The sequence below is a fragment of the Aspergillus foveolatus genome (assembly GCF_047715535.1).
Source record: "Aspergillus foveolatus strain CBS 279.81 unplaced genomic scaffold BDW70scaffold_127, whole genome shotgun sequence".
NCBI lineage: Eukaryota > Fungi > Ascomycota > Eurotiomycetes > Eurotiales > Aspergillaceae > Aspergillus > Aspergillus foveolatus.
In genome coordinates, this window is record NW_027396191.1 from 6,121 (window position 1) to 33,156 (window position 27,036).

Sequence of the window (27,036 nt, forward strand, 5' to 3'; positions counted from 1 at the left end):
TGCCGAATCTGAGGCTCGCGGACAGCCGGCATGGCGAGCAGGGCTGCCTGGGCAGCGGATGGTTTAGGATATTTGGCGGCCCGGTGCCACTCGGCGACCAGCGCTGCAGGCGGGATTTCGGCCGTGGATGAAGAAGAGGATGTGGTGGAGGACATTGTGGTTGGATGGATGTATGATGAAAACTGGCTATCTACAACTTACGGGCCGTCAAATGCTTTATATAGACCCCTTGCAGCCCATTGTTGTAGTTTACAGCGCTTTGTGTTTGTATTCTGGATATCCGGACAATAATGTATTATCTTAGGTCCTTTGACGGTCCGTCGATTCTTTGTCTGGCAGGTTATCGATTCCCATTGACGTTCAGAGTACAATCAATGTGTTGGTCCAAAATCAATTGACGGTCCGTCAGACCTCCGTAGCAGCTCTATCATTGGTTGAAAATTTTATTTACGGAGCGGGATATCGTTTCTACGGTCCGCCGAAGGCTACCAAAGTCCCGCAGGGCCTGCCGGGAGGCCCCCCCGGGAGGGTGCCCCGCAGGGCAAGCTGAGTCACCCGGAGCGTCTCGGCCATCGAAGCGCTCCCGGAGCGAAGCGCAGGTCAGCCAGCGTAGGTAGGCCAGCGTAGGGTCAGGAAGCTTGTCGAAACATACTAGTATTAGGAGCCTGATTTAGGCGTGAATAACCCTTTGGCTCCCGCCAGGACATTGGTTCGGCACCGAACAATAACCGCTTCCAGTCTTCATGTTAATGGTACGGGTGCTTCGGCTTCAGCCTCAGCATCCCCCTCCACCACCGCATCCGCCGCCACCACCACCACCACCACCACCTCCTCCGCCTCCACAACCTCCTCCTCCACCTCCGCCACACCCTCCTCCACCTCCGCCACTGCAACCACCAGCTCCCCCACCGTCGCCACCTCCTGCACAACCTCCGCTACAACCCCCCCCCTTCCCACCACAAGCCCCAGCCGCAACCGCACCCCCACACGTCCCCGAAGCACAGTTTCCGGGATGCCCAGATTGAAGACTCATGCAGCTCGGATCCGCAGCGTACGCATCACAATGCACACCGGGATCCCCACTGTAGGGCGCATAATATGGCACGTACATCGGGTACCCCCACACGAGCGGGTATGCGGCATATGCATCTGCGCCGTCTTTTGAGCGGCGCTTCCCTTTCTTATCATTATGATCATGGTTAGGAGCGGGTGTGGTGTTGGACTTTCCGTAGCGGGAGTTCCGCTTTTCTGCGCGCCGGCAAGTCCGCTCGTACTCGGAGCGAAGCTTGAGGAATTTCACACGGTTGGGATCTATTCCTGCTACATCTGCCATGGCATTCTTCGTCTTGACGGCGCTGTGTGCGGAAATGTGTGGATTTTTGTCTGGGTCTGAGGAAATATTAGGGTTATCGTGGAGATTGGCGGCCGCAGAGCGGGCCTTTGCGCCTGAGGAGGTTGGAAGAAGGATACGGCCGCGGCTGTGGAGATCTGCACCGCGGGTAGCTTCGCAATACCAGCAGGTACATTCGCTATAGATGCCACCGTCCGTGAGCTTACGGTACATTTTGCTAGTCCACTCGAAGCCCTCGGAGAGTTTGATTTCGCTGACCTTGTCGTCATGATCGATGAAGATGGCGCGGTAGCCGTCTTGTTTGGTGCGGTGAACGGAGTATTCGAAGTAGCGGCCGGGTGTGAGCTGGTGGGTGTGCCAGGCCAGGTCTACGTCAAGGGTCGGTACAGCCATGCGGCCTGGGTTGGCGGCCATGATCTGAAAGAAGACGGCGTATTTGCGAATCAGGCGCTGCATGGTTTCGGTCAGAGCTGGAGAGTGCAGCCAGTCGATGTTGTCCATTTTCTGAATAAACGTCCCTTGACGAACGACGGCGCCGACGAGGTCAAGGGCAAACTGGGAACTGTTGCTCCAGTATCGGGACATCATGCGGCGGAAAGCGATCTTCTCGTCTTTGTAGAGGGTGGTTCCGAGGCTGCCCGCGTTGGCTTCACGCATGACTTCCCTGTCTTGTAATAATGTCCCCAGGTAGTCGCGCAGCATGGTTACGCTAGGGCACATCCATAGAGTTGATCGCAAGTACTCGCGGATATCTCGTTTGATCGTTTGCAGAAGCCGATTGGGAAAATTTGCTTGCTGCATTTTTCGTCCGGTCACGCTCTGAGGCTCGGGGACACCCCACACGTTGAGTAAAGTGCCTGGCATGGGAAGATCTCCCTCGAAAAGATCCGTGACATCGTTTCTGAATTTTCGCACCCGCAGCGTATCGTGGGTGATTTTGAGCTTGCAGTGTCCGCAGTATATGTTAAAATTCTTGTCCGTGAATCCAGTCCAGGTATCAAATGTTCTCTCAAACGGAAGAGTTAGCCTCCCTTTAGTCCAGGGTGCAAAATTTGGATGGCTGCAACTAGGACAGTCTAGCATCTTCGAAGGCATGTCTTTGAGGTTATCCCATTCGAGGCTGGTTTTGCTGGTAAAGCTGCCGGCCGCATCACCCCCAGCGTCGTATACCAAGGTTCGGTCGTCGATGGAGGCGTTGATGGCTTCCCATGGAAATCCGGCGGACCAGAAACTGATCTTCCCGTGTCGAATGCAGTCTTCCAGGAAAGATCTAGGATTGAGCATATGTGCATGCCAAACCATCAGGACGTCTAGGCGACAGTAAGCAACTAGGCAGGTGACTAAACTTTGGAGATCAGGGACTGACCTAACGGGGGCAGTTGATCCCGGGCCCAAGTTAAGGGACTTTCACAAACCGTGATTATGCCGAATGTGGGAGAGGAAAGTTGCTGAACAGTAGGCCGTGGGCGAGAGGCTGGGACACATGCATTCCACCAAGACGTATAACGCGCAACAGCCTTGGCCGTATAGACAGCCCATCGCTTTTCCTTGACGAGTGCCCAGGCTTCGTTGATATGAGTACCAAACTCCTGCGGATCGGGATCAGGTATATCAAAGAGGTTTGGAATACTTGTTACTGTATCACGCAGGTCGGACAGCGCTGCGAGGAATTTGAGGTGAGCGATGCACTCATAGTGAGTGACGGTCGTATAGAGCGCAGGTCCAGCATTTTGAGTCAAGTTCAATGGGGGAAGTCCCGGCTGCTGTTCCTGGGTTTGAGTATAGTCTGGGAGACTGTTACTCGACTGTGTTCGCTCAGTCTTAGTGGTCTTGTCTAATAAGCCCATGATAAGAAGATTGTTTGGAGTATAAAGACTTCAAGCAGCAAACGGAGTGTCCCCCGCTGCCTTATACCCGAAGACCAGAGTGGCCTCGTCAACCTGACAACGCGGCAGGCAGGGTTGCAGAGCCTCGCTGATGGAGAAGGCGGGAACAGCTGACCTCCAGGGCACCGTTTCCCGCTTCATTCGTGTGATAACTGGAGATAATGGCTTGCCCGAGATGCTAAGCCTCGCGGGCGACCATGGGGCGAAGGGGACACAGCCCCCGAACTTTATACGTTCCCAGAAGGTCCGCGCGCATCGTTTCCCCTAATTTGCCATAATGTATATGTCACAGCGGTAGGGATCGTGATCCTCAATCAAGGCTGCATTGCCAACGTACAGTTACTGGAACCTTTGGTCTTTAGGTGATGGCGTTGTTCTCGAAGGCATGGAAGCCTGCCATTGTGGGTACAAGGACTAAAATAGTAGGTAGATTATGCAATGCGATCTGCAGGAAGATTATCAGATAGCAAGGTTACAATATGAAATTTCGTCGGCCACGATGAAGTATTGTCTTCTTGATATGGACCAGAGCCCAGGATGACGAGATAGCGAAAGAGAACCCTGGTACCTGGCATGGATCTATTCAAGAGAGAAGTGGACCTCAAGGAAGTATAAAGCGGCGAGAAAATCCCAAGTCCCGTGACTGGCGTCACGTGATGTAGCGGCCCCGCCCTGGGACTCGGAACTGTGTTACTCATCCTGATCCAGCAGAACCCAAGACTCCGGCTCATCCCACCGAGACCGTATCTACAAGACAAGAAAAGCGAAGAGGCAGCTTGCGAAAGTTGAAGTCGAATCCCGCAGCAGCTTTGCGTTGGTATTTCAGCTGCTGATTCACAGTGGGTCCGTGGAGCTCGAGACGGTGACTTGATTTCTCGGGGCTTTTTTTTCGCCTCGCGCAATCGCATGCTTTTCACTTATCGGTTTCGAGCAATCCCGTATTGATCATTACACCATCGTTTGAACAATTCGTTCTCTATCGGCTATATTCGTGCGCTTAATCCAGTCTGGCGTCATTTGGAGGACCGTCCAGCGGAATCGGAGACGGGGGTCTGCAGGGAATCACACCTAAGCCAAGCCCGCGGAATAATGCTTCTGTTGTCACCAGCCCCGTGATGGGAGGTATTGGTCATACGTCTATCTCACCGGCCGTCGCGTCTGATGGCGCGGGTCAGGCCAGAAAGCGAAATGCTGGCATGGCAGGGCTCGACAGCTCGCCCGGAAGTATTGACGATGTTGAGGAGGTCGAGAATCGCGACGAGAAAAGAAGACAACCGGTCAAGCGGGCCTGTAACGAGTGTCGGCAACAGAAGGTGAGATTGATAGTTCCTCTCGGGGCATCAGACAGCTGATTCGCTTCCCTTTTTAGCTTCGATGTGATGTTGTTCAGGATCCATGGACGGACTGTTCCCGCTGTCGCCGACTGAAGCTAGAGTGCAAAATCGAATCCAATTTCAAGCGCGTCGGGAAGCGAAGCCGAAATGCAGAGATGGAACGAGAGATCATCGAGCTCAGGAAGCAGATTGCAAGCGTGCAGTCCGGGTCTGTTGGACAACAACAATCGCATCTTCCTTCGGCGCAACAGACCCCGAAACAAGAAAACCCGTCCAACCAAGTCAGCCCAGCCAGAGCCTACCAAACACCGTCGGCCATGTCCGCAGCAGATCAATTCATGGGATCGCATGAAGCCGTTGCTTCATTACTGGACTTGCGCTCCGGGTATGACGGCTCGAGCTATATGAGAAATGGGAACCAGCATTTCAAGCGAATCGAGGATGTGGCGGTGGTGCCTGAGAGAGTGACAGAGCTGTTTGATCTGTAAGTTGTGGAAAGGGTCAGTGCGCCAGACAATGTGCTGACTCATGCTAGTTTCTTCACGTATTACCATCCTTTCCTCCCATTCCTTGACCGAGAGCAATCACCGGAGGAGTATTACACTGTCTCTCCCTTACTTTTCTGGACCATCATCAGCGTTGGCGCTCGTCGGTATCAACCCGACCCAAATCTACTGAATTCACTGGCCGGTCCTGTAACACGGTTAGTATGGAGTACATTGGCCGATGTCCCCCAAAGCTATCATGTCGTCAAGGCGCTATGCCTGCTCTGCAGCTGGCCTTTTCCTACGAGCAGCACCTCTACGGATCCCACTTTTATGTTATGTGGCTTAATGATACAGATCGCCATGCAACTTGGACTGCACCGCCCCTCACATACGCAGGATTTCAGCAAATACAGGGTGGAGCTTGTTGAGGAAGAGCTCAGAGACAAAGTGCGAACATGGGCGACTTGCAATATCGTTGCACAACGGTATGCCTTCAAGTATGTTTCTGCAGGGGTTGGCTAATCTTTGATAGAGTTGCAACGGGATATGGACAGCCACCCTGTACATTGTATGATTGGACGTTATCATCCCAAGAGTCGATGGACCCGAATTTCAAGCTTCCCGAAAGCATCAGGCACAGGCTTGATATTGAGAAATTTTGCGACAAGGTTACCAAAGCTCTGTACACCAACCGCCGGGATCCTGTAGGGCTCTGCGGTAGCCAAGAGCGGTCCACATTGACATCTCTCCTTTCGCGGGACTTAGATGAGCTGGAGACTCAGCTCAAGCCGCATAACGACTGTAAGTTCTGTCGACAAACCGTGAATGCCCGGGTTGACTAGTCTAGACATTACCGATCTCTATTTGCGCGCAGCAAATCTCCACCTTCATTTATCCGCTTTCTTTGACGATTTCACTGCCAAAGACTACCGCGAACGACTTCTCTCCCTCTTCTTCGCGGCCACCACGTTCCTCGAAGCTGCGATGAAGCTGCAGGCTCAGGTTGGGCCGATGCTCTCTAACACGCCGTATTACATTTACCAAATGATGGTTGCCGGGGGATGTACACTATTAAAGCTCTGCAAGAGTTTTTTCGCGTCCCATATCGACATGGACTACGCCAAAGGTCTCTTCAATCGTACCATCTGGGCTATTCGTAGCGTGTCAGTGATCTCCAACGATCTTCCTGAACGGCTTGCCGAAGTACTAGCTCAAATGTGGAAGCTTGGAAGCACGCCGTCTCCGAAGCCACCTCCCGACAGTGTTGAAATGGACGACTCGCTAATGCTCAAGGTACGATGCCGCATGAGTATGTCTCTACTCTTTGACTCTGTATGGCGCTGGAGAGAGGATACGCGGACCAAGGGCCGCAACATAGAAGGTGATTCCCTCAGTGCGTTTCAGCCTGAATCAGTTGTTGACTTATTCTAGCATACCTCAAAAACCCCACAAACCCCGACTCGAACGCAGACTCTTCTGCTTCGTCGTCAGTAGGACCGCCGCGTACATCACCCGGGCTCGCTACTGGTGATCCTAGTCTCGCCCCGGCTCTTCTTCCCCAGTCCAATTTGGGCGTGCAGTCCGGAAACAACCTTGGCAGCCTACCGAGTGGGTTCATGGAGCCCAACTACGAGGTCTTTGATCCCCTCAACTGGCTTCTTGATGGCCTGGTGGACTTGCCGTATCCATACTCTGTCTCCGGCATGGAGGCCCAAGGAATTGCATAGTATCTGTTTATGTTTTTGCTATCTTTGTTTACCTGGCGCTTGTACTGTGGGTTGTTATTATACCACTATACCAATGGGATATATCGCGGCATCTGTGTCGGATAGGTGTGAGGCGTCGGCGCTTGAACCTTGCTTGATGCTTTCTAGGGCTAGTTATTATACGACTGACGACTGATATTACGTATATACAATGTTTGTGCTGGTATTTACTTCACTCACTACCCGCCATGCGTACACTGCATAATCGCGTACAGCATAGTCCCATACTCGTCCAGCCCTTCCACCCACCTTTCCACTCTCTCCTTCCTCCATTCTCTCCCCTTCTCATCCAACTCTCTAGTCTCCGGCCAAAGCTCCTCAATCCGCAAGGCCCCATCCCCCCACTCCACCAAAAACAAATTATACTCTGCCTCCCACTCTCTTCGACGCCGAGCCCTCCAGAGAAACCCCGGTGCTGGCGCAGGGAGCCCACGCAGCTCCACTCCTAAGAACGTAGGCAGCCCTTCCTGCGTCGAGAGGATGCTGTCGAACAAGTACATGACATACAGCGTGCGGCGGGTGGTCTCAGCCACGATCCATTCTTCCCAGCGGGGCCGGGTGCGGATTGCGGCTGACTCGGCGGTGCAGAGGAGGCCTTGCCGTGCACAGGCGCATGCGAGATCTTGCAGGTTTGTTATGGAGACTCGGAGGGACTGGGCGTTGTTGTTTTCGTTGTTTATTGTGGAGTGCTGGTGGAGATCAAGGTGGAAGAAGAGGGTCATTGTGTAGAGGAGATAGGATTGAAAGGTGGCGAGGAGGCTGAGAGATAGACTATCACAGCCCCTATCTCTGTTGCTTTTGATATTCTGAGTACTCTCATTGTACAGACGGTGCATTTCACGCTGGATTATACCCGCAATGGCGTCTCTGCTACCGCGGCCATGGTCTCCCGAGGCTGAGGTTGAAGTAGTCGAACATACCCGCACCAACCTCAAACAGGTAGTCAGCGGCGAAGTGTCCCCTGCTTCCTGGGACACTTTCATCTGCATCGGATGGATGAAAGGCAGAAGCGCCCCGCGCCCTTTTACGGCAGTGGCCGTATACGCTTTCAGGGTCCGGTAGATGAAGGTGCTGACACCCGCCGGGTACGTCTTTACCATTTGTCCCGGGACAGGAATGTAGGCTTGAATCCAACGGTTTTTGATATCGTTTGCGTTGATGGGGCATAAGAGGTTCAGGTTGGAGAAGTTGAGGGTGTTGTCATCATTGTCACCCAGTACCTCGCTTTCATGGAATGTAAATCTGTCTGCTAACAATACTGCGTGATTATGCGTCGAGTAGTCATATTCTGCTGCTAACACTGGAACTGGGAGCGTGAGACTTGATGGAGTTGTGTCTTGCCCTAGTTGAGTATCCAAGCGAAGAGCCCTCGGGTCAGTGTTTGTGTTCGTGTCTGGGTTCACCAACACTCTTCCTGGACTCCTAGTTGATGACTCTGAGACCGAGAATGGGCTGGAGGGCTGTGCCGTCTCAATGGTGATGTTTGTTGTGTCATTTCTATGCAGATGTCTGCTATCATGGGACCGTTTCGGTAACCATGAGCAAGGCAGACCACGACCTGTACATCTGGTGCATGAACCATGTCCAGATCTGCGCTCGCAGCGCGTCTTTGCACTGGAGCACTGGTGGCAGGCTTTCTGGCGGGATGTCGAGTATCTTGGTGTCTGCATGCCAATCTATATTATACAACCAAGTGGAGTGGATGTGGCTATGGCCACTGGAAGGGATCCGAGACGCCGGAGTTGAGCGCGGAGTTGAAGAGCATAAATTTCTCATTACTAAGCAAATGTAACGTAATGCCCAACTGAGCTGCGCGGATACAGCCCTACCGAGCCGTTCGTTCGAGCTCATAGGAGATGTACCCTCAAGAGGTGGCGCAAATACCGTTGTTAGCAGGACCAATCGACAGTAATGATCTGTTAGGAAAGAAAACCCATGTAGCTCCTAAGTCAAACGAGAGACGACCGTCATGTGATCAAGGCCTACAGGTGCTTATAGAAAGCCCTGCCTGTCCAATCTCCCACTGCCTTTTCGCTTCGTCTAGCCATGGCTAACGTTTACATGGCACAATATTATCTAGTCTTTTTCAGTTACACTACATCCTCCACAAGACAAGCTTAGCACCCGCGCGTGCTCTTTCGACAGTGAAGATACATGAACCTTGATGACATGTTCGAGTGCACGAACGGACGATGATGTATGTTGCGGGCTAGGACCTTCTTCCTGCTGAACTGCTTGACTGATGTCTAGGTTTAGCTATAATGACGCATTGAGAATCGCGAGAAGAGACGTGCTTTCAACATCTCCAAATTGAAGCGCCTTGCTGTTCTAGCAGTTCAGCAGAACGAAGACGATGTCGCCGACTTCGAGAAGCTTGCCGAAGGAGAGTCCAACCCAAGTTTTGATATCACCATGCGAAACGACTTTGAATTTGTTGCGCGAATTCCTTACCCTATCACCGAACCAAAATCTTTAGTGGTCGCAAGTGAAGTCGCAATGATAGATTTTCTCCGTTCTCATGGCATTCCAGTCCCTAAGATTTTCGGTTACTCTGCCGTTGCAAATACTCTGCAGGTACAGAATACATCTTCATGGAACTTGTCCAAGGGCAAAACTAGGTGGTACCTAGTTTACTTTGTCTGACAGGAGAGGATATCGCTGGTCACGAAGATCGTGCAACTGGAGTCTCGTCTATTTGGTTTACGGTTCCCAGCAAGTGGAAGTCTCTATTACTACGATGACTTGCTAGCCCATGACAGCCGGGTTATTGTCCCAAGCCCCAGCTCGACCCACCACTTCTGTCTTGGCCCCGATATTTCGCTTGGATTATGGTATGAAAAGGCTCTACTTATCGGTTGAGTGCGGACCATGTAAGTATCCTTAGATTGAAATATCCAAACGCGGAAGACCTTTTCAGTTGACTCTGGGAAGACCGAGATTCTTTAGCGGTTCTCACTTCCGGTGCCGCAAAAGAGATTGCATATCTCAAAGCATTTGGACGACTTCTCCATCCTTTTCAGCGTATACATGGCATTTTCCGAAGCGAGAGTCATCGCTTGGTCACAGCTTGGTCACCGCTTCACATCAGCCTCCAGCCCGGGCTCGCTCCCTTTCTTTCCTCCTCCACTCGCCTGCAAACGTCCACTGGATCCACGGCCCAAGCAAGGCAGCGGCCTGCACAGCAACACAGATCGTAAACGCAACACCGACACCTGCGCCATCGATCATCAGCATCACAAAACTGGTCCCCCCGGCCGCAAACAGGCATCGAGCTAGATTCAGACTAGCACTGGCTGCTGCACTGCGGTCGGGGAATAGGTCGACGAGGTAGGTCATGATCAAGCTTTGCGTTGAGACAGCCGTCCACCCCGTGATGAATGTCGAGACGATGGGGACGGCTATGTGCACTTTGTTGGCATACTGGATGGTCCAGCCGAAGAGGAGGATGGAGAGGCACTGCGCAAGCGAGAAGATTGGGATCAGGCGGAGCCGAGCCTTTTCGAGGGGAAAGTTCTCTTCTCTTTCCAACTGCGACGGCGCCTGAGAGGTTCTCTGTTCGGGATCAGATTCAAAAGAGGCGTCATACTTCGCCTTGACGCGGCGATAGTCTGCATCCAGGATCTTCCCTGTGATCAGAGTGCCTACCATTGAGCCGACTCCATTCGCGATGAATGTAAGCCCAATCTGGATCTCTGAGAGGCCATACCGGCTCTTGAAGAGGGAGGACATGGCCGTGATACTCATCTGCCAGACAGCGTAGTAAACAGCGAGGAAGATGATGATGGGGGCGGCGGAGTTGCTAAGAAGCATCCGGAGGGGGCCGAGGAGGTCGATCTTTTTCGTTCCCGCTGGCTGGCAGTCTGCCGTCTGTTGCCATTGGACCTTGGTCGTCCTTTGATAGATGAGAAGCGGGTATTTGGTGACTGGACCCCCAGATGTGCGGCTACCATTCGCGACCTTGGATCGCAACGTCTCCGGCAGAAGCAGAACCAGCAGACACAGAAACACGCCGCCATAGATGGTCAGAAACCAAAATATAGCCTTCCACCCCAATGACCCGGCGATTGCGCCGCCAATGATAGGCCCCACGGCGACGGGTACTAACAAGCCGGCCTGGAAGATGCCCATGTACCCGCCGCGTTCAGCGCGGGTCGTGATGTCGCCTATCACGCCGGAGCCAATGGCGATTGTACTGGCGCTACCAGTACTCTGGAGACATCGCAGCACGATCAGCGTAGCGTAATTCCTGGTCTCGGCGAGCCCGATGCATGCGCCAACGAAGACTATAAAGGTGCCGGTGTATGCGGTCCGACGGCCCTTGACGTCCGAAACGGGGCCCCAGAGACTAGGCGCGAGGCCTTGGAAAACCAGATATGTGGTCACGGTGAGATTGACTAGCTCGAGGGAGACATTGAGGTCATTGGCGATTGTTGGTAGAGCTGGGAAGTAGATATTGGATGCGAAGCCGGAGACTGTCAAGTTAGTAAACGGCTTTATAAAAGACTATACGGGGACTCCGTACAAGTGGCGGCCGTCGAGACAATGACAATAATCAGCCACTTCTGCCGCTTGTCAAAAATGCTGTATGGTGATTCAGGAGTCTGCAAATTCATGTTGTTGAGTTGAAATTGTTTGGCGGAAAGTGCAGGAGTTGAGGGTCCATCAGGTATAAATAATATGACAGTAGCAATCTCAATTCCGAAGCTCTCTCGGAGTTGAAGCATCCCTTCCTGCTCAGCTCCGTCAATATACCGAGACCATAAAGAAGTCCTTCCTCAAGCAAACACAATGCTCTTCTGCTCCTCCTGTATCTCTTTCACCTCCAAACTATCAGAATGACATTCTCTTACACCCCACTTACGTTCGACGCACCCTACGCAATACTCAATCTGATGATGGCGCTCAAAACCGCATAGAAGACACACCCAGGGCCAAACCTTCATATCTAATTGCAAGCAATGGAACGACGCAATTCACAAGTTGCATGACCGCCCTCTAACCATTTTTACCAGCCTCTCTTTCAATCCCAACGAGCCAGAGGTGCAACCAGACTCCCCCTTTGCCAAATTGATCGCTCCATGCGACAAGTTAACGGCCGGCTCGCACAGAGCCCAAATCTATAAACGGTTCCAGATAGATAAATCCGACATCGTGCTGCAGAAGACGCGATGGTCCGCAACCTCTGGGAGCTCGCTTGTTGAGCAGATACTACGGGCTAAAGGAATCAAGTCTGTCGTGGTGGTGCGTATATGACACATGATTCTGCCATGATTTACTCCGTGCTAACCAGCATCAATACAGTCTGGACTCAGTCTTTCGGGTGTCGTGCTGGCCACAGTTTATACGTTGTTTGATCTCGACTACAACGTCTATGTGATCCGGGATAATGTGTTGGAATTGCCGGTGGAGCAGACGGGCGAGGTTGCGCACGTGATGATGGATATTTTGTTGCCCAAGGTGGCATTAAGTGTTATCTCTTTAGAGGAGGCGATCGAGGCGCTAAGACGGTCATAGGTCGGATTCTCTGCTTGGAAGACTGGAGGTGTCATCGGTAGACTCTGCAAGTTATACTCTCTGATTGCATTTTGATCGGAGGAGTATGAAGCTGGCCCTGAGAATAGAGATAGATGGCCCTTTGTCTGTTCTTACAGTGATTCAGGACAGGTAGAAGCCCGAGTACAGTGTATCCCAACTCCATCCAGATAGGAAGATAGTAAGATCGAAGCAGTTTTGGTGCCCTCGACAAACGAACGGATTATCCAGCTAGCCCCTCGCATCACTTGAACCCCACTTACTACTTTATCTTTCATCCAGATCTTATGCTAGCCTCAAATAAGTCCGTTCTCCTTCGTTGCCGACAGTAGAGCCTCGTCTGTAGATATGTATAAGGGTTTTGGAGTATAAACACAGACTAACCCAATTCGGTCAACTGTGTGGGTCTCAACTCCATCGATCTTATCCTCCGCATAAGTTACCCACGATCCAAGGTCTTACTCATCAGACCTCACACTAACTTAACCACCTCATATTCCCACTCCAACCAGACCTTCCCTATGTCAGCTCCCCAAGAACCAACCCAAACTCCCACATTCACGGCTCACCGCCCAGAACCCTCGCTCTTGATTCCATCAAAGCGCCCTCTCTCCCGGCCCCTGCCATCAAAGTACCAGAGTCCGAAACACGCAGTTCCCACACTCACCATCTGCAGCGCGGCACCAACGGAAGAATCCAAGAGCCGGGAAAGGGAGAAAGAGAAGAGGCGCATCGAGGTAGATTTCTCGGCAGCGCCTCAGCCCTTTCTGGATCCGGAAACCTGGGATAAAATTAAGGATAAGACGGAGTGGGGTGCGTGATTGGTATCTAATGGATGGGCTGATCTGTGATGAGTATGATGTGATGCTCTTATGATTCCCTAAGATGGGGCGCATACTGGCGAAATTGGAGGAATCAAACCTCTCGGCTACGATGGCATCCTGGCACTTAGCACAGGATCGAAGATCAGAGCTTCCCAGTTAAGGACGTGAGCAGAAACAGATAGATTAACGCATGGACTGAATCGCACGCTATAGACTAAGATATGATACAAAATCATCGTCATCATCATTGCGGTCATCATGTGAAGATTCCATAGTATTGCAGCGCGGTTTTTTCCATACTTATTCATCACGTCGTGATTCATTTCATATCATCGAAACCCAAATCAATGCCTGAGTAAGACTCAGTAAAGAAAAATCCAAAATCATCAATCATCGTATAGGTGTATCATATTGCATCGTGTGTTGAATCTAACGGTCATGTCTCGTGATGGTCATGTTCATTTCATTGTATGGCTTTTCGGACTTGTGTGCTCGAGTCCATTAAGACAGCCTCGCCAATACTCTGCTTGAGCTTCTCGCGCCGGACTTCGCGCCTCCCCTCGGCGCGTTGTTGTATTGAGCGTCGAAGGCGCCAACGGAGGGACCGCGCAATGCCAGACCGGAATCGTAGTCGCCACCTCGACACGGCTGGGAATCGGCGCTGGTGGAGCGAGGTTTGGGAGTACAAGGCCTCCGGTGAAAAGATGCCGCTTCCCATGAGCATTTTTCCGTTGGCCCGGTGACCGTCGGTTCGCCGTCCTGCGCCTGGGCGGGCAGCCGAGACAGGTGGGCCATCAAATACAACCCGCTTCTGCGGCATTCCTAATGAGTTGCTAATGATCTTGTCTGGCTGTTTGAGGTTCCACGGTCTGGAGTTGCCTTCCTCAGGTTCAGGTGACAGAGAGTCCGGAGAGTCATCCCAGAATCGGCGTGGACGCCAGAAGGGCTGCGATCGCCCGTCAATGTCTTCGCCAGCTTTAGGGTTCCTGGCTGAATTGAGCGAAAGTGTCCGCACGAACGAGTTGAAGGACTCAGACCGAGGTCGGGCAATCCACGGCCGTCTCTTGAAGCTCGGACGACGATCAATACCATTGGTTGGCTTCTTTTCGTTAGTCACTTCCCCGGGTAGCTGGTCAAAATCGACGAAGTTATCAGCAGCTGCAGAGACTGGTGGTTTTGGCGGTGGCCGAGGGTTTCTTAATGGAGAATCTACATCAGTAGTCTGTTGGGTGTTATCGGGAGTCTGGGGCTGTCCGGCTTGTTGTAGCTGCGCTCGAAGGTTGCTTTGTCCATGTGGATTGACAAGTAGTAGAGACTCATTGTTGTGCGGGAAGATGGCCACTCTCCTCACTTCGCTAATCTCGAACGGACCAGGTGATGACGATGGGACTGAATGAGGTGTGAAAGGCACTGACGGTGGCCGCAAATAGCTCATATCTTCTACGCCAATAACGATGGACTGAGTCTTGAGGATATCTGACGCCTCATGCTGATCGAGGCTGGGAGAGTCCACTGCTATGGATGCAGGCTGTACTTTCTCAGGTTGCTGCTGCTTCTTGACTTGTTCCAATGCGAGATTATGGCTCTGTAAACTCTCCGACGTCAGAGAAGTTGCTCGAGAATTGTTTTGACTTGTGGGCGCGGATAGTGAAGAGCTGCGGGGCGGAACATGTGGCCCACTCAGACCGCGGCCACGATCGTCATCGCTGACACGCGATTCGGACACGGTGCGTTTTGCACGTGGAAGATCCTGAGAGCCGGCCCGGCTTCCAGGTACGGCGGGCGCGTGTATGGATGGTCGAGAGCGCGATATAGACGGGTTCCTGCTCGACGGGTTTGAAAGGCCCTTGAGCGACGAGTGTCGCTGAGGGATCACAACTACTGGCACCACATCCACAGACTGCTGCGGGACCCCCAGAGTTGAGCTTACGGAGACAGACAACTCTGAGGAAACGCTTCTTCGGTCATTTTCAGTGATCCGATTAGGTTTGTGACTCAGCCGGCGGCCCAGATCCGAGCTGGACGTAATAGACGTGCGCTCGGACACTGTAATCGGAGAGCTCGCGGAGCGTAGAGATGATCTCTTCTCTGTATGCCGCAGAGCGCGCCGAGCTGGCCTGGGTTTATCAACGATCACTGCTTCGATAGTCGAGGACGCGGATACCCCCGAAAGACGTCTATGATCCTCTAGTCGAGCCAGCTCATCATCCGCGGACGGCCAGCCGATCTCTTGACGAAACTGATCCAAAGCCGCGTTGTCTTCGGGATGCTGTACATGAGCCACGCGGTCCCGTAAGCTTCTTCTTTCACGCGTTGAAGAGTCAATGTCGGTCACAGTAGAATCGGCTGCGTTGCGAGTTCCCTTCGATTTGTCACGGGTGGGCTTGACACAAAGCTCCGAAGCCTGGCCATTCGCCAGGCCCTGTTTGCGTGAAATATCGGCCGTAGCTAGAGGTTTCTTCTCAACATGCTTTTCGACTTTTGAACGCGGCGATTCTCGGAAGGGCTCCCTAGCCGCTGGATCCTCCGTGAATGCATCGGTGCGGTTAGCTCGACTGCTCTTCGTGCTCTTCGTACTTTTCTGCGTGTTTGAACGGGAGAGCAATGGCGGCGAAGGGCGAGGAGTCACTGTTTCAGCATCGGACATCGTTTCGTGGGCAGTTTTGAATGATTCCGCCCGTGACGAAGAGGATATATACCCAAACTGACTCAGCCCAGGTCGGTTCGAAGCCATGGCTCGTGGAGGTGTTGTCTCGGGAGTAGGCGGGTGTGACAGTCTGGACGGCGTAAGCACATTTATGACTGAGTGGGAAGAACGTGTCGATTTTTGTGCATCAGCTCCGGTCGGAGATTCGTTCTGGGTGATGCCAGGTGGTGTCAAAGGGAGAATTGGCGCGGCCAAAGGAGGTAGGCCGCCTGAAAAATGGCCATCGTGTTCCGTAGGTGACGATTGGGAAAATTGTCCATGAGGATTGGTATTTGTCCGACGGGGCAGCGACTTGTGGGACTTCAGCAGGAGCCGATCTGGATATTCTGACGAGGCGGGAGAGGAGACTACCTCGATGCTGGGCATTCTGACGAGCTCAACGACGGCCCCGGTGAGTGCGACGGAGTTTAAGAGAAAAAGAAAAATTTGCCAGACGGGGACCGCTGTCACAAATACTGGCGAGTGTCAATTGGAGTGAGGATCATGACACTTAAGTCGTTTTAAGAACAGTCGGAGGGGACCAGTCGGCGAAGGCGCATAGCGGAACAGGGCATCAGTCAAGACCGAACCTTGACCCCAACTGAAGCTGCAAAGAATGTACTCTGTATCTTGGTACCTCTCAGTATCCTCCCTGAATTCCCCTGTCGTAAAGAATGAGTCGGATGCAGGTTGGATGAGAATTGCAGGGTGAGACGCAAGGAAGTCAAGATGAGCCGATGGACGACGAAGGCGCTGGCCGCCCGCGTCCCACAAAGAAGCCGGTGCTCGAATAGCAAACAAACGAATCAGAGTCGGGAAGGACACTCAAAGAAACAGATCATTCGTAGTCGAAGGAGTCAAAAAGGAGATGCAAGTCTGAGTGGCTGAGGCGGCCAAGGATTGTCTGCAGGAAGCGATCCTTTGGTGACAGTTGGACGACAGCAACGGAGGGCAGCCTCTGTCCACGTTGCCGGCAAAAGCAATTCGTTCCTGAATCCACTCGGTAGCCGGGTGTTATCAGCGTGGCCATAAATAGGAAGATGAGGCTGCAGAGATGAATATTGGGAAATATCTCAATATTGGACGCGATGCATCATCCACCGTCGATGTGGACCATAAGTAACACTCTGGGGGCCCGGTCACGGGATCCCAACTCCAGGTTCGCTACCTATACAAAGACTGATCGGAGTACGAACCTACACCGTACGAGAACTTCTTTAGAAATCTCATGTATATAGCGGAGGAATTCAATAACCATCTTAAAAGATGGATAATATCCTGTTCGTCAGAAAAATCACTATACATCCTACGAGTCACACAGCACCTCCACTACCCTCGGTTGAAAAACAGTCCCTCCATGATCATCTTGTATTTTACACCAGGTCCAGTCACTATCCGGCCTAAGCATGTCTAATCTTTTAGAAAACTTGGTTAGCGCTCTGCTTGGTCACCAGATCAAAATCAGCCGGGCGCTATGCTACTCCAGAGTAGCAGCCAAACGGCCAAAACGGCCTAATAGCCTCTCCAGATGCTTAGTCATGCAAGATTGCTACGACGTCATACCTGCCTCAACCCATGACGAGATCCCTTCATAATTGTTGACACAGTAAAAGAGATAGCAGTAGTACAGAGGAGGTACTTCTTTAGATACAGAGCATAGGAGATATGAGCTTATGATACCATAAGAAAGCCGTTACTGTACGGCATCTGACGTCGTGATCCGCTATGCCGTCATTCTCCAGCTGCTACTCTCGGGTACGAGAGTCCAGTGGCCGACTCCTGTAAGTCATAACTCTCAATTCCCCACCATCGTCGATTTGTGGGCATATCATTCTGCTTTCCAGACTTGCCTTCGCACGCCTCTGATTGACTGAAGCAGAACGCGTTCCCTTCCGACCATTAGATTTCGTTGCTAGTCCTCAGTTTTCGTTCAGGATTTGCCGTCTCGCACCGTGAAACTTCCAATTCGGGCTCCGTTGGCGGGGTATCAGTTTCAGACACTTGACGTTCACAGCAGACCTACAGTTATTTATTCAGAAATAATTCCAGTGCAAACAAAAGCTGGGCAGTACTCAGTAGTGGGTGACAAAGAAACGAAAAAAGCAAGCAGCCATTCACGTCATTGCTTAGGCTGCTCTAATCCCAATTCCCAACCTTACCTAGTCTACTCCAGCTTCAGCCATCATTCATCATCATATCATTTGCCTTGCCTCCTCGACCTTTTCCTCTTTTTTTCGTTTCCCCTCTCCCATCATCTCCCCCCTCTCTTGATCTTCTTCCTTCTACTTTTTCCTCTTTGCTGTTCAGTTTTCTACTTACTATTCGCTACTGATTTTCTCTCTCGTGTCGCCCTCTCTTTCCTACCATGAGCACAATTCAGAGCCTGAAAAATTTCATACGTCATGGGAAACAAGCCCGCCTTGTCACCCCCCATGCGGAACCCACGACCAACGTGTCTCCTGTCCATGCTGAGCAACAGCGTCAGCCCCAGGGTCAATTTGCCCCCGCTGCAGGGAATCTAGACGCGATTGACAGCAAGCTGGGGGGTGGTCAGCCTCACTCCACACAACGCGAATCTCCCGAGATTCCCGTCAAGAGGGCTCGCGAGGCCGAAATCGAGCAAATCATCGCCGAAGAGAAGACCAATCGCTCCAAGATGCCGCATTACCCAGGCTTAGAGCGTTACGTCTTGCTGGAGAAAATGGGAGATGGCGCCTTCAGCAACGTCTACCGGGCCAAGGATGCCTCTGGTGAATACGGCGAAGTCGCCATTAAAGTGGTTCGCAAGTTTGAGATGAACAGCACACAGGTAGGTCGATCCTTTTAGTTGCCTTGTGACTTTGCAATTACATGCCTCGAGTTTCCCTTTTCACTGGCGCTGCCATTTGTCGCGGACTGTTCGCCAATGTCGTTCTTCTCTAGTCTGACGCCCACCTACATCCCGACTTCAAAAGGAAGCCGAAAGCTGCGGAGGTGCGCTATATTCCTTCTTCTCGATACCTCGCCTGAACCACGCTGCTCAATTCGCCCGCCAATACACTCCAAATCTGCATGAAGGATGTCAGCTAACTGCTGTATAGCGAGCGAACATCCTCAAAGAGGTCCAGATTATGCGCCAGATCGATCACCCTAATATCGTCAAACTGATCCAATTTTCTGAGTCTCGCCAATACTATTATATTGTCCTCGAGCTCTGCCCAGGCGGAGAACTATTCCACCAGATTGTCCGCCTGACCTACTTTAGTGAGGATCTCAGTCGTCACGTTATCGTCCAGGTTGCCAAAGCAATCGAGTATCTACACGAGACATCAGGTGTCGTGCATCGGTATGGGTACTCTTCGTCGTCCTCAGGAACGCAGCTAATTCTGCCAGTGACATCAAACCCGAGAACCTCCTCTTCTATCCCACCGAATTTGTCCCATCGAAACATCCAAAGCCGCGCCAACCTGGCGACGAGGACAAGGTAGACGAAGGTGAATTCATACCCGGCAAAGGCGCAGGTGGGATAGGTGTGATTAAGATTGCCGACTTTGGTCTGTCCAAGGTCATATGGGATACCCAAACAATGACACCATGCGGCACTGTTGGATATACTGCTCCCGAGATTGTGAAGGATGAAAGATATTCTAAGAGTGTCGACATGTGGGCGCTAGGTTGCGTCCTTTATACTCTGCTTTGTGGATTTCCGCCCTTCTACGACGAGAGCATTCAAGTCCTTACGGAAAAGGTCGCTCGGGGACAGTATACCTTCTTATCGCCCTGGTGGGACGACATCTCAAAATCGGCCAAGGACTTGATTTCCCACCTGCTGACGGTCGACCCTGATGAACGGTATACCATCAAACAATTTCTGGCTCATCCTTGGATCCGACAATCCGGTGAAGAGACGCAAGCTGCCTCAGACGCTCCGCCACTAACGACACCGGCGCCTGAAGCTCGCAACCAGGCACTCGATGCAATTGCAGCAGAACTTGCGCCGTACCCGCCCGCGAGTGCACAGCTTTCAGCCGGGGAACGGCCAATGGACTTTCGATCTCCTGGTGCCATTAACTTGCGTGAAGTCTTTGATGTTGGCTACGCTGTTCATCGACAGGAGGAAGAGGCCAAGAGACGCAAAGCTGGCCGCGGTTTCCGGCAATCGAACCCGACCGCCGCATTTCAGTCAGCACTTAACCCGCTCAATGAAGACTACGATGATGAGGATGGAATTGTGTATCAGACTATCGACGAAGAGGGCCATCCGCCGGCTAAAATGCAAAAGTCTACCCAGCAGTCTGGCGACGTTGCTGCGATGGAGGCTAAAATGCGGCAAACCAACCTGGGGGCTACTAGTCATGCTGCACAGATGCGGCAATCACACCAGCCGCGGGGATATGGACAACACAGCGCCCAGGTCGCAGCCGCCGCCAAGCAGAACATGGTTCGCAATGCGCGGGCACCATTCGAGCTCAGTCTAGACAACGCAAGTCTGCTAGAGAAGCGCGGCAGGAGACATCAAGAGCAGCCTGCCATGTAAGCGTATTTTCCGACTTGATTAGGGTTCACGAGCTCATGATTCCGCCGGGCCATTCTCTTCTCAATTTGATGACGTCATATTCTGTTTCTGTTTATCTCTGATGGTGGGATTCCTGTTGATCGGGGCATACCCGCCTTTGTTTCAGGCGTTTCCTGTATCTGGTCTGATGTCTGGGTTTCGGGTCGGCAAAGCGTTTGCTATATTATGCATATATTGTTTTCGAGGTCTTTATACCTTTGATGCTGAGTTTCATACTTGGTGGGATACGGTACAGATACTTGCGTGGGACGTGTGCCAATAGTCCTGAAGTTTAGTTGCCACTACTTTCCATTCTCTGCTTCCTGCTTGCATGCTTGCATAAGACCGTGAATTTTTCTCTTTTTGACGATGATGATACACCTGCTTCGTTCAGTCCATTTGCTGCGCTCCTAATGTTAGTGTCTATACTTGACGCTGTCTCAGTAACCCCTGGACCATGTTCGTTAGCTCGCTGCCTTGCTGCTGGATAAGGAAGGGGATTGTGTGATGATGTCTGTCTGTGAACGAATCGCTGTAGACCAAGACTGTGAATCAGATCATTCGACCTACCCCATTTTACCGTCCTCTAATAGCACGAACATAACTTATACTCTGTACCGCAGAAGATACTCAAGACAGTAATTCGACCCCAGCCATGACCTGCGGACCCTAGGAGCATTAACGTCGGATTGACGTATGCACCGGCAGTGGCAACCAAGCCAATTGCCCCCGACTACTCCTACAGGCAGCCGGATCAGGGATTCAAGGTCCGTCCCGACGGGGCCCAGGCGCATTCAGGGTCCATTCCCTGTTTCTCCTCCGCCCTCGTATCTCTTCCCCTCTCATTACTGTCCGAGATGATGATCCCTGTGCCTTCGCCGCGTATCACGCGTGTCCTAGCCATTATCTTAACTAAGGATGTGTGTAATGTACGTACAGTACGTTTGTTGCTAGTCTTGGTCCCAAAGCAGTTGGTTCTTCTACAGAGTTCTCTGCTTAACAGAGACAACTCAGACATACCTTATAGTGCATCCGTCTGATGGCAGGGTCAACCCTAAGCAGACGCATCGCACATGATGGGTCGCACTATACTCTGCAAAGTGCTGAGTATGTAGACGATCATTGGTCATGATATCGGTCGAGTATTGTACTCCGCTCCTACACCGCTCCGTACACAGGGAATAAATCGAGGGGGTTTTTTTGTCTATTTTATTTAATATTTGATCTTCGTACGGAATATGTACAGCCAAGCCAAAAGCAGGAGAAACATCCACACAGAGCAAGACAAAGCCAGAGCAATCCCATAGATAACAAAGCCAAAGATCTGGTATCAAAATGAGAAGGCAACACGCTTGCTTATCGCACTAGTACCTGGCGTGCTCGTTCGCTTAACCGCAGCAACATAAAATTCAAAATTCGAAACCCCAAGACAGAAGACGGCCGCTATAGATTTACAGCGTCTGTCTCCCCCTGGTTTCGATGGGGAGGAAAATCATAGCCACGAAGGCAGCAAGGATCAGCGCGCCAGATGCATAGATCGGGGCATCTGGGTTCGCGCTCGCGCCGTAGATGGCCACGATGGGAGCGCACAAACCGGCGATTCGGTTCAAGCAGCTCGAGATTCCGCTGCCAGTACCGCGGTTGGGGGCCGGGAAGACCTCGGGCGTGTAGGCGTATAGGACGCCGTACATGATATTTTGGAAGAAGGCCTCGAGAGAAGAGCAGACGAGCTGGATGTCGGGGTCTGTAGATGCGGTGAAACAGAAAAGAAGGACACCAGTGATCAGGGTGCCGGCGATCATGGTGCCTTTGCGGCCGATGTACTTGATATCAACGGTGAAGCAGGCCAGGACAGAACCCGGAAGGCCAACAATGGAGGTAATGGCGTAATTGCGGTAGACGATGTCCGTAGACTGGCTCTGTCCACCGCCGGCCCTTTGCAGGTATTGCGGAAGGAAGGCGTTGAAGAGGGGGTAGCCCATTCCGATGGTGGTCCAGCAGAACCAGAGGATCACGGCTGTTTCCGTGGTTAGCAAGGTCATGATGAACGGTCTCAACTGAACATACTGGTGACTCCGAGTCTCTTAGTAGCGAAAAGACCCCTAATGCGTTCTAGAGAGAACTTTGACATGTATCTCTGGATGATCTCCTTGGTGCTGAGTTTCTCGCGCGTTTGCTGTTCCGGATGGCCACCAATCTCGTTGAGCACCTCAACGGTGAGCCAGGTCGTGGTGCGGTTCTTGTAGGCGATACCTTGAACTGCAGCGACAGCCTCGTCTTGGCGTCCGCGCGAAAGCAGGAACTTTGGCGACTCATAAAGATGGAAGAGGAAGAAGCGGCACACGAACATGACGAAGGTGAGAGCGCCCAGTGTCAGGACTAGATACCTCCAACCCATGTTATCTTCTTTCCTACACGGTCCGTCTCCAGAGCAAGTGTAGTTCGGGATAAAAGCCCAGGCCAGAAGACTAGCGATCAGATTACCGACCGGCCACCACACACTCAGCATGGTTAGAAGGTTCCCAGAGGCAAAAGGCAGGAACTCGAGGAAGAGAGCGCCGTCAACGGGCAGGTTTCCACCGACTCCAAGACCCAGGCAGGCATACAGCGCACAGGTACTGCGTTTCATTAGCTGGATATCATGCGCCAGCAAACATCGAGACTTACCCGACCCAGTTGGGCCCACCACCAGAGGCAAGACCGAATGCACCGCTGATCAAGAGAGTGAAATTGAAGGCCGGACGGCGACCAATGATATCCGAAGCAATACCCCAGAAAGACGCGCCCAGACAGAGACCGAGGAACAGAGAACAAGTCGTGAAACGGACATTGTTTTCATCGACTCCAAACTCCAGTGACAGTTGTGGCAACGTGAGTGCGACACCCTACCATGAATTAGCGCAGCACAAGACCAGCCCGAACAAGGCACCGTACCTGCAGCCAGAGACTACCAACAGTCAGCAACAGTAGCTTTGAATTGTACCGGGGCAACTTACTTGTCCGCGAGCCAACCGAATCCACAGAGACAGAAGAGCTCCCATTGGTATCGACCCATACCAATATCTTGGATAGCCCTGTTGATTACTTTTGACTTGCCTACAGATTCTCAAATTAGACCTGGAGCCGTGGAGGGACGGGGGAAACAAAGCAGGGGATTTTTCGAAACAAGACCGGCTCTTCCAAGGAAAGGCCGCAAATTGAACGTACGATCATAGGCAGAGTCCTGGCCAGAAGCAACCAAATCATTCTCTACTTCAGCGCGCAGGATCTCCAGGGTCAGATGGCCGTCCTGGCTCTGCTGGTGGCTGTGGATCGAGCCCACGCCATTCTCTGCAGAGGATGACCTGTCGAGACTTGCAGCGTCAGTGTCTTGAGGGCCTACTTTCTTCTCCGGGTCTGGGCTCGTCTTCGAATTCGCGGGCGCACTGGAAAGAGGCACAACCACGCCGGGGTATTCGTGCTCGTCGTTTTTCGAGAACGGGTTGATTCCGAACGGCATGATGACGGGTTTTGCTGCTATGGACAAATGGGCGGGGCGGTCAATCCGGATCGATTCGTATCTACTGATGGCTCGCTGGTCGCACAGGAAATCTATACCATCCGAATAATCGGTCGCAGTCGAGTGCAGTCGAGTCGCTCAGGGTCAATGGTGGAATAGCAGAAAGAAATGCCGGGACCGTTATCGCTAGGGCCAAATGGCGGGCACAATGGCACTGGGCGAAGGGCGAAGGGTGAAGGGCGTAAAAAACAAAGGCAATAGAACTGGCGTCGTGCTGCTACGGTACAGCTGGAAAGCTACCACTTGTCGAATGGAGCTATCACCTTGTCGAATGGCAAAATTCGAAATGACAACAGTAGTGAATAGTATATAGATGAAATGGCGGCGAACTGAGAACTAGACGTCCAGTTGACCTAATATGACAGGAAGATATCAAAGCCGTGGGTCCTGGAACGGGGGAATCGAGCTTCTTCCCCTGCAGAATCGAATACAGGAAAGAAGGGTCTCCTGGGGCTCTTTTGGGCAGGGATGGCCACAGTGAAAGAGGTGAAGAGGTGGGATGGGGACAGAAAGAGGAGGAAGGAGAAGAGAGGTCAGGAGCCGTGAGAACTCGTATTTAAAAACACAAATCGAGCGTGGGGGAGGGCAGGAAAAAAAAAAAAAAGTGAGAGAGAGTGAGAGTGTGAGAGAAAGAGCTGGCTGTCGTCCATTCACAGTCGTCGAAGTGATGGGTCTGTTGAATGGGCCCAGTGGCAACCCACCTTCCAAGTACGTAGGTTCGCTACCACTTTATACGAGCGCAAGAGGAACGAGTCCCCAGATACTAGAGGATCAAAGCATAGTTCATATACATCTGGCGGATCTGGAGAGCCGGTGAGCATTCAAGTGCCGCATCGCTTAGACTTGATAGCACCTGTCGTACTACTCAGCGTACATCGTGAAGGTACCTACTCCGTATACTACTCGCAAGCACGGATGGGGCGTCGGCGTTGTCCGCCTCCGGACGCCATGCGGGTCATCCCTCAGACCCAATGTCTAGCGCAACTACAGATGTCGGAACTTCAGATGCGAATCCAGAGAGCAAAGCACGCAAACAAGTGCCCAAGCATTGAGGTCATCGGCAGCCCTGACCCAAGACCCTGCCAGTCGAACCAAGGCGCTAAGCGATTAAGAATCAGCCACCAAAAGTATGGTGCTCTACTCTGAGAACATTGACTGGTACCAGCCTGTTGATGCCTGCTGAGTCAGGCCAAAAAGTGGCTGCATTAGTCTCGGAGTCCACGTGCCGGCAGCCCCTACGTCATGGACTATTCCCAATGCATCTTAGGCCTCTCTGGAGCCGCCAAGTCTCGGAAATTACGATCGTGAACTTCTCTCTTTATCACCAGTCTTGATCACCAGTCTTGATGACCAGTCTCTTGAGACAGGATTTGACAAGGGGAAGCAAATCCTGACACTTTCTTTTTTTTCTTTCTTTCTTTCTTTCTTTCTTTCTTTCTTTCTTTCTTTTTTTTTCTTGAAAATAATCTTGAAAAAGAAGGAGCGATAGACTAAGACCCGAGTAATTAGAGGACGACAGTCCTGACATAACAGCGGACCCTTGACGCCCGTACAGCGTGGCTGCTGTCCTCGTGGAAGATACCGTTAATAACGTCGACTTCCAAGTTTTCTTACAGAGACTGCTCGTATCAATAGACAATACGCCGTACACATTGAGCTGCCGCCAGGCTCTATCCATCTCGTCACACCTCGCACAGTTCTTCCCAGTGAACCACTCAGGGCACGAGACAGCCTATGGTCGATCATCACTGGACGGTCTTGTCTTATTCGTTCTCCCTGAAAACTTGCCTCTCGGCGAAATTGGTTTTGAGTCAGGTCAACCTAAGTGAGGAGCCGACTGCCGAGACCACTTAGTAAGCATTGTTCGGCTGATGTTCGGCATCCAAGAGCCGAAAAGACAGTGCGATATCATAACCTGCATTTCCCCCCTTGTGTTAAGAGATACGGTGCCTGATTTAATACTGATGGACGAATGACTCACGCTGGTTGGTGCGATTTGGGGGATGGTATGCTTACAGTAGCTTTCGCAGTGGGTATATGCTTTCGTGGGAAATTTAAAGATGTAGAGTAGTTACCTAGTAGATACCTCTTGTCTACCCTGTAGCGATGCGCGTACACCAGCTTCTGAGGCTAGGTCACCCATAGTCCCCGAGTATACATATACACTCCGTCTAAATATTATGGCCTCGGGAGGCTGGGCTTGCAAAAGTGCTTATTGTATCACCTGGTACTCGGGCCCAGAGTCATTTATCAGGAATACAGACTTGAGTTTTTTTGTGGCCTGCATATATCCCGCTCTGGCTATATACAAAGTACATTCTCTCTACAGTAACAGTACAGTAGAGATCAGGGCTAGGCGGGATCGGGTGGTCCAAGCTTCCCGCAGTCGGTTCCTTCCTCGTGCAACGAACATCTCGAGTTCTCGATTCTCGATTTTTGACCTGCTTCGTCCCGAGCGATCTCCTCTGCGACCCATTCATCATCGCCTTCACTGATATCTCCATCTGATTCCAGCTTTTGTGGCAAGTCTGAGACAGTGTGAGTGCTCTGACCCCGTTCCTTCGGCCGCTCCTCTGACCTTCCTGATCCCGTTTAGTGTGAGCTCACCGCAAGCGAACAGAACTCAGAGAATGACGCCGGAAACGCCTGGCCCAACATGGCCGGCCCATAAGGCAGCCAAGCGTCAGTCCAGACATATTATTACCAATCGAAAATGCTAACGTAATCCACCACCGAGCTGCGCGGACCACCGAGCTGCGCGGCCAAATATAGAAAAATTATGTTCAGAAATATAAACAAGAACTGCAAGGCTTCAGACAAAACAGATATTACAATTTCCTATCTGAATAAAACAGCGCTATCTATTAGTACATGACAATCTATTATGTCCTGTCTGGTTGCAGTTGCTGCAGGTTGGTGGCCTACGTTGCCTTGGTACCTGTTGGGCGAGTTCTTCATGTTCTCGAGCTTTTTGCTGTCCTTCACTGCCTGTCAGACTGCCACCAGTCTGAATAAAATATCTTGATGTCTTCTGCTTCTCTTTTTGGTATTTCATACCTGCACGAAGTTGCTGGAT

The 27,036-nt window shown here is 51.9% G+C and overlaps 11 protein-coding genes across 11 annotated transcripts; 4 read left to right on the plus strand and 7 right to left on the minus strand.

Annotated features, from left to right (window-relative positions):
- Positions 1 to 889: 889 nt before the first annotated feature.
- BDW70DRAFT_145185 (uncharacterized protein) lies at positions 890 to 3,773 on the minus strand. Its single transcript, XM_073738388.1, has 3 exons — positions 2,721 to 3,773; positions 1,573 to 2,664; positions 890 to 1,520 (listed from the first exon to the last, which is right to left on the minus strand). Exons 1-3 carry the CDS (start codon positions 3,196 to 3,198, stop codon positions 1,321 to 1,323), a joined length of 1,770 nt encoding a protein of 589 aa, XP_073591044.1. The 5' UTR covers positions 3,199 to 3,773; the 3' UTR covers positions 890 to 1,320.
- On the minus strand, positions 3,434 to 4,361 carry BDW70DRAFT_18690 (uncharacterized protein). The gene has a single exon (XM_073743461.1). The coding sequence runs from the start codon at positions 4,143 to 4,145 to the stop codon at positions 3,669 to 3,671; it is 477 nt and encodes a 158-aa protein (XP_073591045.1). The 5' UTR covers positions 4,146 to 4,361; the 3' UTR covers positions 3,434 to 3,668.
- On the plus strand, positions 4,250 to 6,895 carry BDW70DRAFT_18677 (putative C6 transcription factor (Leu3)). Its single transcript, XM_073743460.1, has 6 exons — positions 4,250 to 4,550; positions 4,607 to 5,055; positions 5,107 to 5,544; positions 5,592 to 5,860; positions 5,907 to 6,440; positions 6,491 to 6,895. The coding sequence occupies exons 1-6, from the start codon at positions 4,353 to 4,355 to the stop codon at positions 6,784 to 6,786; spliced, it is 2,184 nt and encodes a 727-aa protein (XP_073591046.1). The 5' UTR covers positions 4,250 to 4,352; the 3' UTR covers positions 6,787 to 6,895.
- Positions 6,896 to 7,004: 109 nt separating this feature from the next.
- BDW70DRAFT_166365 (Zn(II)2Cys6 transcription factor domain-containing protein) lies at positions 7,005 to 8,495 on the minus strand (the record flags this gene model as incomplete). Its single annotated transcript, XM_073741969.1, has 2 exons — positions 7,005 to 7,631; positions 7,854 to 8,495. 2 exons carry the CDS (start codon positions 8,493 to 8,495, stop codon positions 7,005 to 7,007), a joined length of 1,269 nt encoding a protein of 422 aa, XP_073591047.1.
- Positions 8,496 to 8,989: 494 nt separating this feature from the next.
- Positions 8,990 to 9,684, plus strand: BDW70DRAFT_154347 (uncharacterized protein; the record flags this gene model as incomplete). The annotated part of the gene is made up of 3 exons (XM_073739830.1): positions 8,990 to 9,022; positions 9,100 to 9,446; positions 9,477 to 9,684. 3 exons carry the CDS (start codon positions 8,990 to 8,992, stop codon positions 9,682 to 9,684), a joined length of 588 nt encoding a protein of 195 aa, XP_073591048.1.
- Positions 9,685 to 9,909: 225 nt separating this feature from the next.
- BDW70DRAFT_164682 (putative MFS multidrug transporter) lies at positions 9,910 to 11,438 on the minus strand (the record flags this gene model as incomplete). The annotated part of the gene is made up of 2 exons (XM_073741527.1): positions 9,910 to 11,297; positions 11,348 to 11,438. The coding sequence occupies 2 exons, from the start codon at positions 11,436 to 11,438 to the stop codon at positions 9,910 to 9,912; spliced, it is 1,479 nt and encodes a 492-aa protein (XP_073591049.1).
- A 222-nt stretch (positions 11,439 to 11,660) lies between these two features.
- On the plus strand, positions 11,661 to 12,757 carry BDW70DRAFT_166368 (Isochorismatase-like protein; the record flags this gene model as incomplete). Its single annotated transcript, XM_073741970.1, has 3 exons — positions 11,661 to 11,686; positions 11,742 to 12,066; positions 12,127 to 12,757. 3 exons carry the CDS (start codon positions 11,661 to 11,663, stop codon positions 12,337 to 12,339), a joined length of 564 nt encoding a protein of 187 aa, XP_073591050.1. The 3' UTR covers positions 12,340 to 12,757.
- A 474-nt stretch (positions 12,758 to 13,231) lies between these two features.
- On the minus strand, positions 13,232 to 13,593 carry BDW70DRAFT_18725 (uncharacterized protein). Its single transcript, XM_073743464.1, has one exon. The coding sequence runs from the start codon at positions 13,502 to 13,504 to the stop codon at positions 13,286 to 13,288; it is 219 nt and encodes a 72-aa protein (XP_073591051.1). The 5' UTR covers positions 13,505 to 13,593; the 3' UTR covers positions 13,232 to 13,285.
- BDW70DRAFT_18719 (uncharacterized protein) lies at positions 13,412 to 16,479 on the minus strand. The gene has a single exon (XM_073743462.1). The coding sequence runs from the start codon at positions 16,252 to 16,254 to the stop codon at positions 13,645 to 13,647; it is 2,610 nt and encodes an 869-aa protein (XP_073591052.1). The 5' UTR covers positions 16,255 to 16,479; the 3' UTR covers positions 13,412 to 13,644.
- A 1,009-nt stretch (positions 16,480 to 17,488) lies between these two features.
- On the plus strand, positions 17,489 to 20,538 carry BDW70DRAFT_18733 (kinase-like domain-containing protein). Its single transcript, XM_073743465.1, has 4 exons — positions 17,489 to 18,676; positions 18,790 to 18,840; positions 18,948 to 19,192; positions 19,240 to 20,538. Exons 1-4 carry the CDS (start codon positions 18,233 to 18,235, stop codon positions 20,381 to 20,383), a joined length of 1,884 nt encoding a protein of 627 aa, XP_073591053.1. The 5' UTR covers positions 17,489 to 18,232; the 3' UTR covers positions 20,384 to 20,538.
- Positions 20,539 to 21,651: 1,113 nt separating this feature from the next.
- BDW70DRAFT_145197 (putative sugar transporter) lies at positions 21,652 to 24,557 on the minus strand. The gene is made up of 6 exons (XM_073738389.1): positions 23,609 to 24,557; positions 23,398 to 23,497; positions 23,336 to 23,348; positions 23,069 to 23,286; positions 22,469 to 23,019; positions 21,652 to 22,418 (listed from the first exon to the last, which is right to left on the minus strand). Exons 1-6 carry the CDS (start codon positions 23,898 to 23,900, stop codon positions 21,853 to 21,855), a joined length of 1,740 nt encoding a protein of 579 aa, XP_073591054.1. The 5' UTR covers positions 23,901 to 24,557; the 3' UTR covers positions 21,652 to 21,852.
- Between the last annotated feature and the right edge of the window lie 2,479 nt (positions 24,558 to 27,036).

Excerpts from the sequence above, each read along its gene's own strand:
- BDW70DRAFT_145185 (XM_073738388.1), bottom strand. The coding sequence starts at position 3,198 with ATGGGCTTATTAGACAAGACCACTAAGACTGAGCGAACACAGTCGAGT. Across the intron at positions 2,665-2,720 it reads CCGGGATCAACTGCCCCCGT|TAGACGTCCTGATGGTTTGG; the intron begins TAGGTCAGTCCC and ends CTTACTGTCGCC. Across the intron at positions 1,521-1,572 it reads CTCCGAGGGCTTCGAGTGGA|CTGCTGGTATTGCGAAGCTA; the intron begins CTAGCAAAATGT and ends TAGCGAATGTAC.
- BDW70DRAFT_145197 (XM_073738389.1), bottom strand. The coding sequence starts at position 23,900 with ATGCCGTTCGGAATCAACCCGTTCTCGAAAAACGACGAGCACGAATAC. Across the intron at positions 23,498-23,608 it reads CCAGGACTCTGCCTATGATC|GCAAGTCAAAAGTAATCAAC; the intron begins GTACGTTCAATT and ends GAGAATCTGTAG. Across the intron at positions 23,020-23,068 it reads GGTGGGCCCAACTGGGTCGG|TACCTGTGCGCTGTATGCCT; the intron begins GTAAGTCTCGAT and ends AATGAAACGCAG.
- BDW70DRAFT_18719 (XM_073743462.1), bottom strand. The coding sequence starts at position 16,254 with ATGCCCAGCATCGAGGTAGTCTCCTCTCCCGCCTCGTCAGAATATCCA.
- BDW70DRAFT_18725 (XM_073743464.1), bottom strand. The coding sequence starts at position 13,504 with ATGAATCACGACGTGATGAATAAGTATGGAAAAAACCGCGCTGCAATA.
- BDW70DRAFT_18690 (XM_073743461.1), bottom strand. The coding sequence starts at position 4,145 with ATGCGATTGCGCGAGGCGAAAAAAAAGCCCCGAGAAATCAAGTCACCG.
- BDW70DRAFT_18677 (XM_073743460.1), top strand. The coding sequence starts at position 4,353 with ATGGGAGGTATTGGTCATACGTCTATCTCACCGGCCGTCGCGTCTGAT. Across the intron at positions 5,056-5,106 it reads GTGACAGAGCTGTTTGATCT|TTTCTTCACGTATTACCATC; the intron begins GTAAGTTGTGGA and ends GACTCATGCTAG. Across the intron at positions 5,545-5,591 it reads TGCAATATCGTTGCACAACG|AGTTGCAACGGGATATGGAC; the intron begins GTATGCCTTCAA and ends AATCTTTGATAG.
- BDW70DRAFT_18733 (XM_073743465.1), top strand. The coding sequence starts at position 18,233 with ATGAGCACAATTCAGAGCCTGAAAAATTTCATACGTCATGGGAAACAA. Across the intron at positions 18,841-18,947 it reads GGAAGCCGAAAGCTGCGGAG|CGAGCGAACATCCTCAAAGA; the intron begins GTGCGCTATATT and ends ACTGCTGTATAG. Across the intron at positions 19,193-19,239 it reads ACATCAGGTGTCGTGCATCG|TGACATCAAACCCGAGAACC; the intron begins GTATGGGTACTC and ends TAATTCTGCCAG.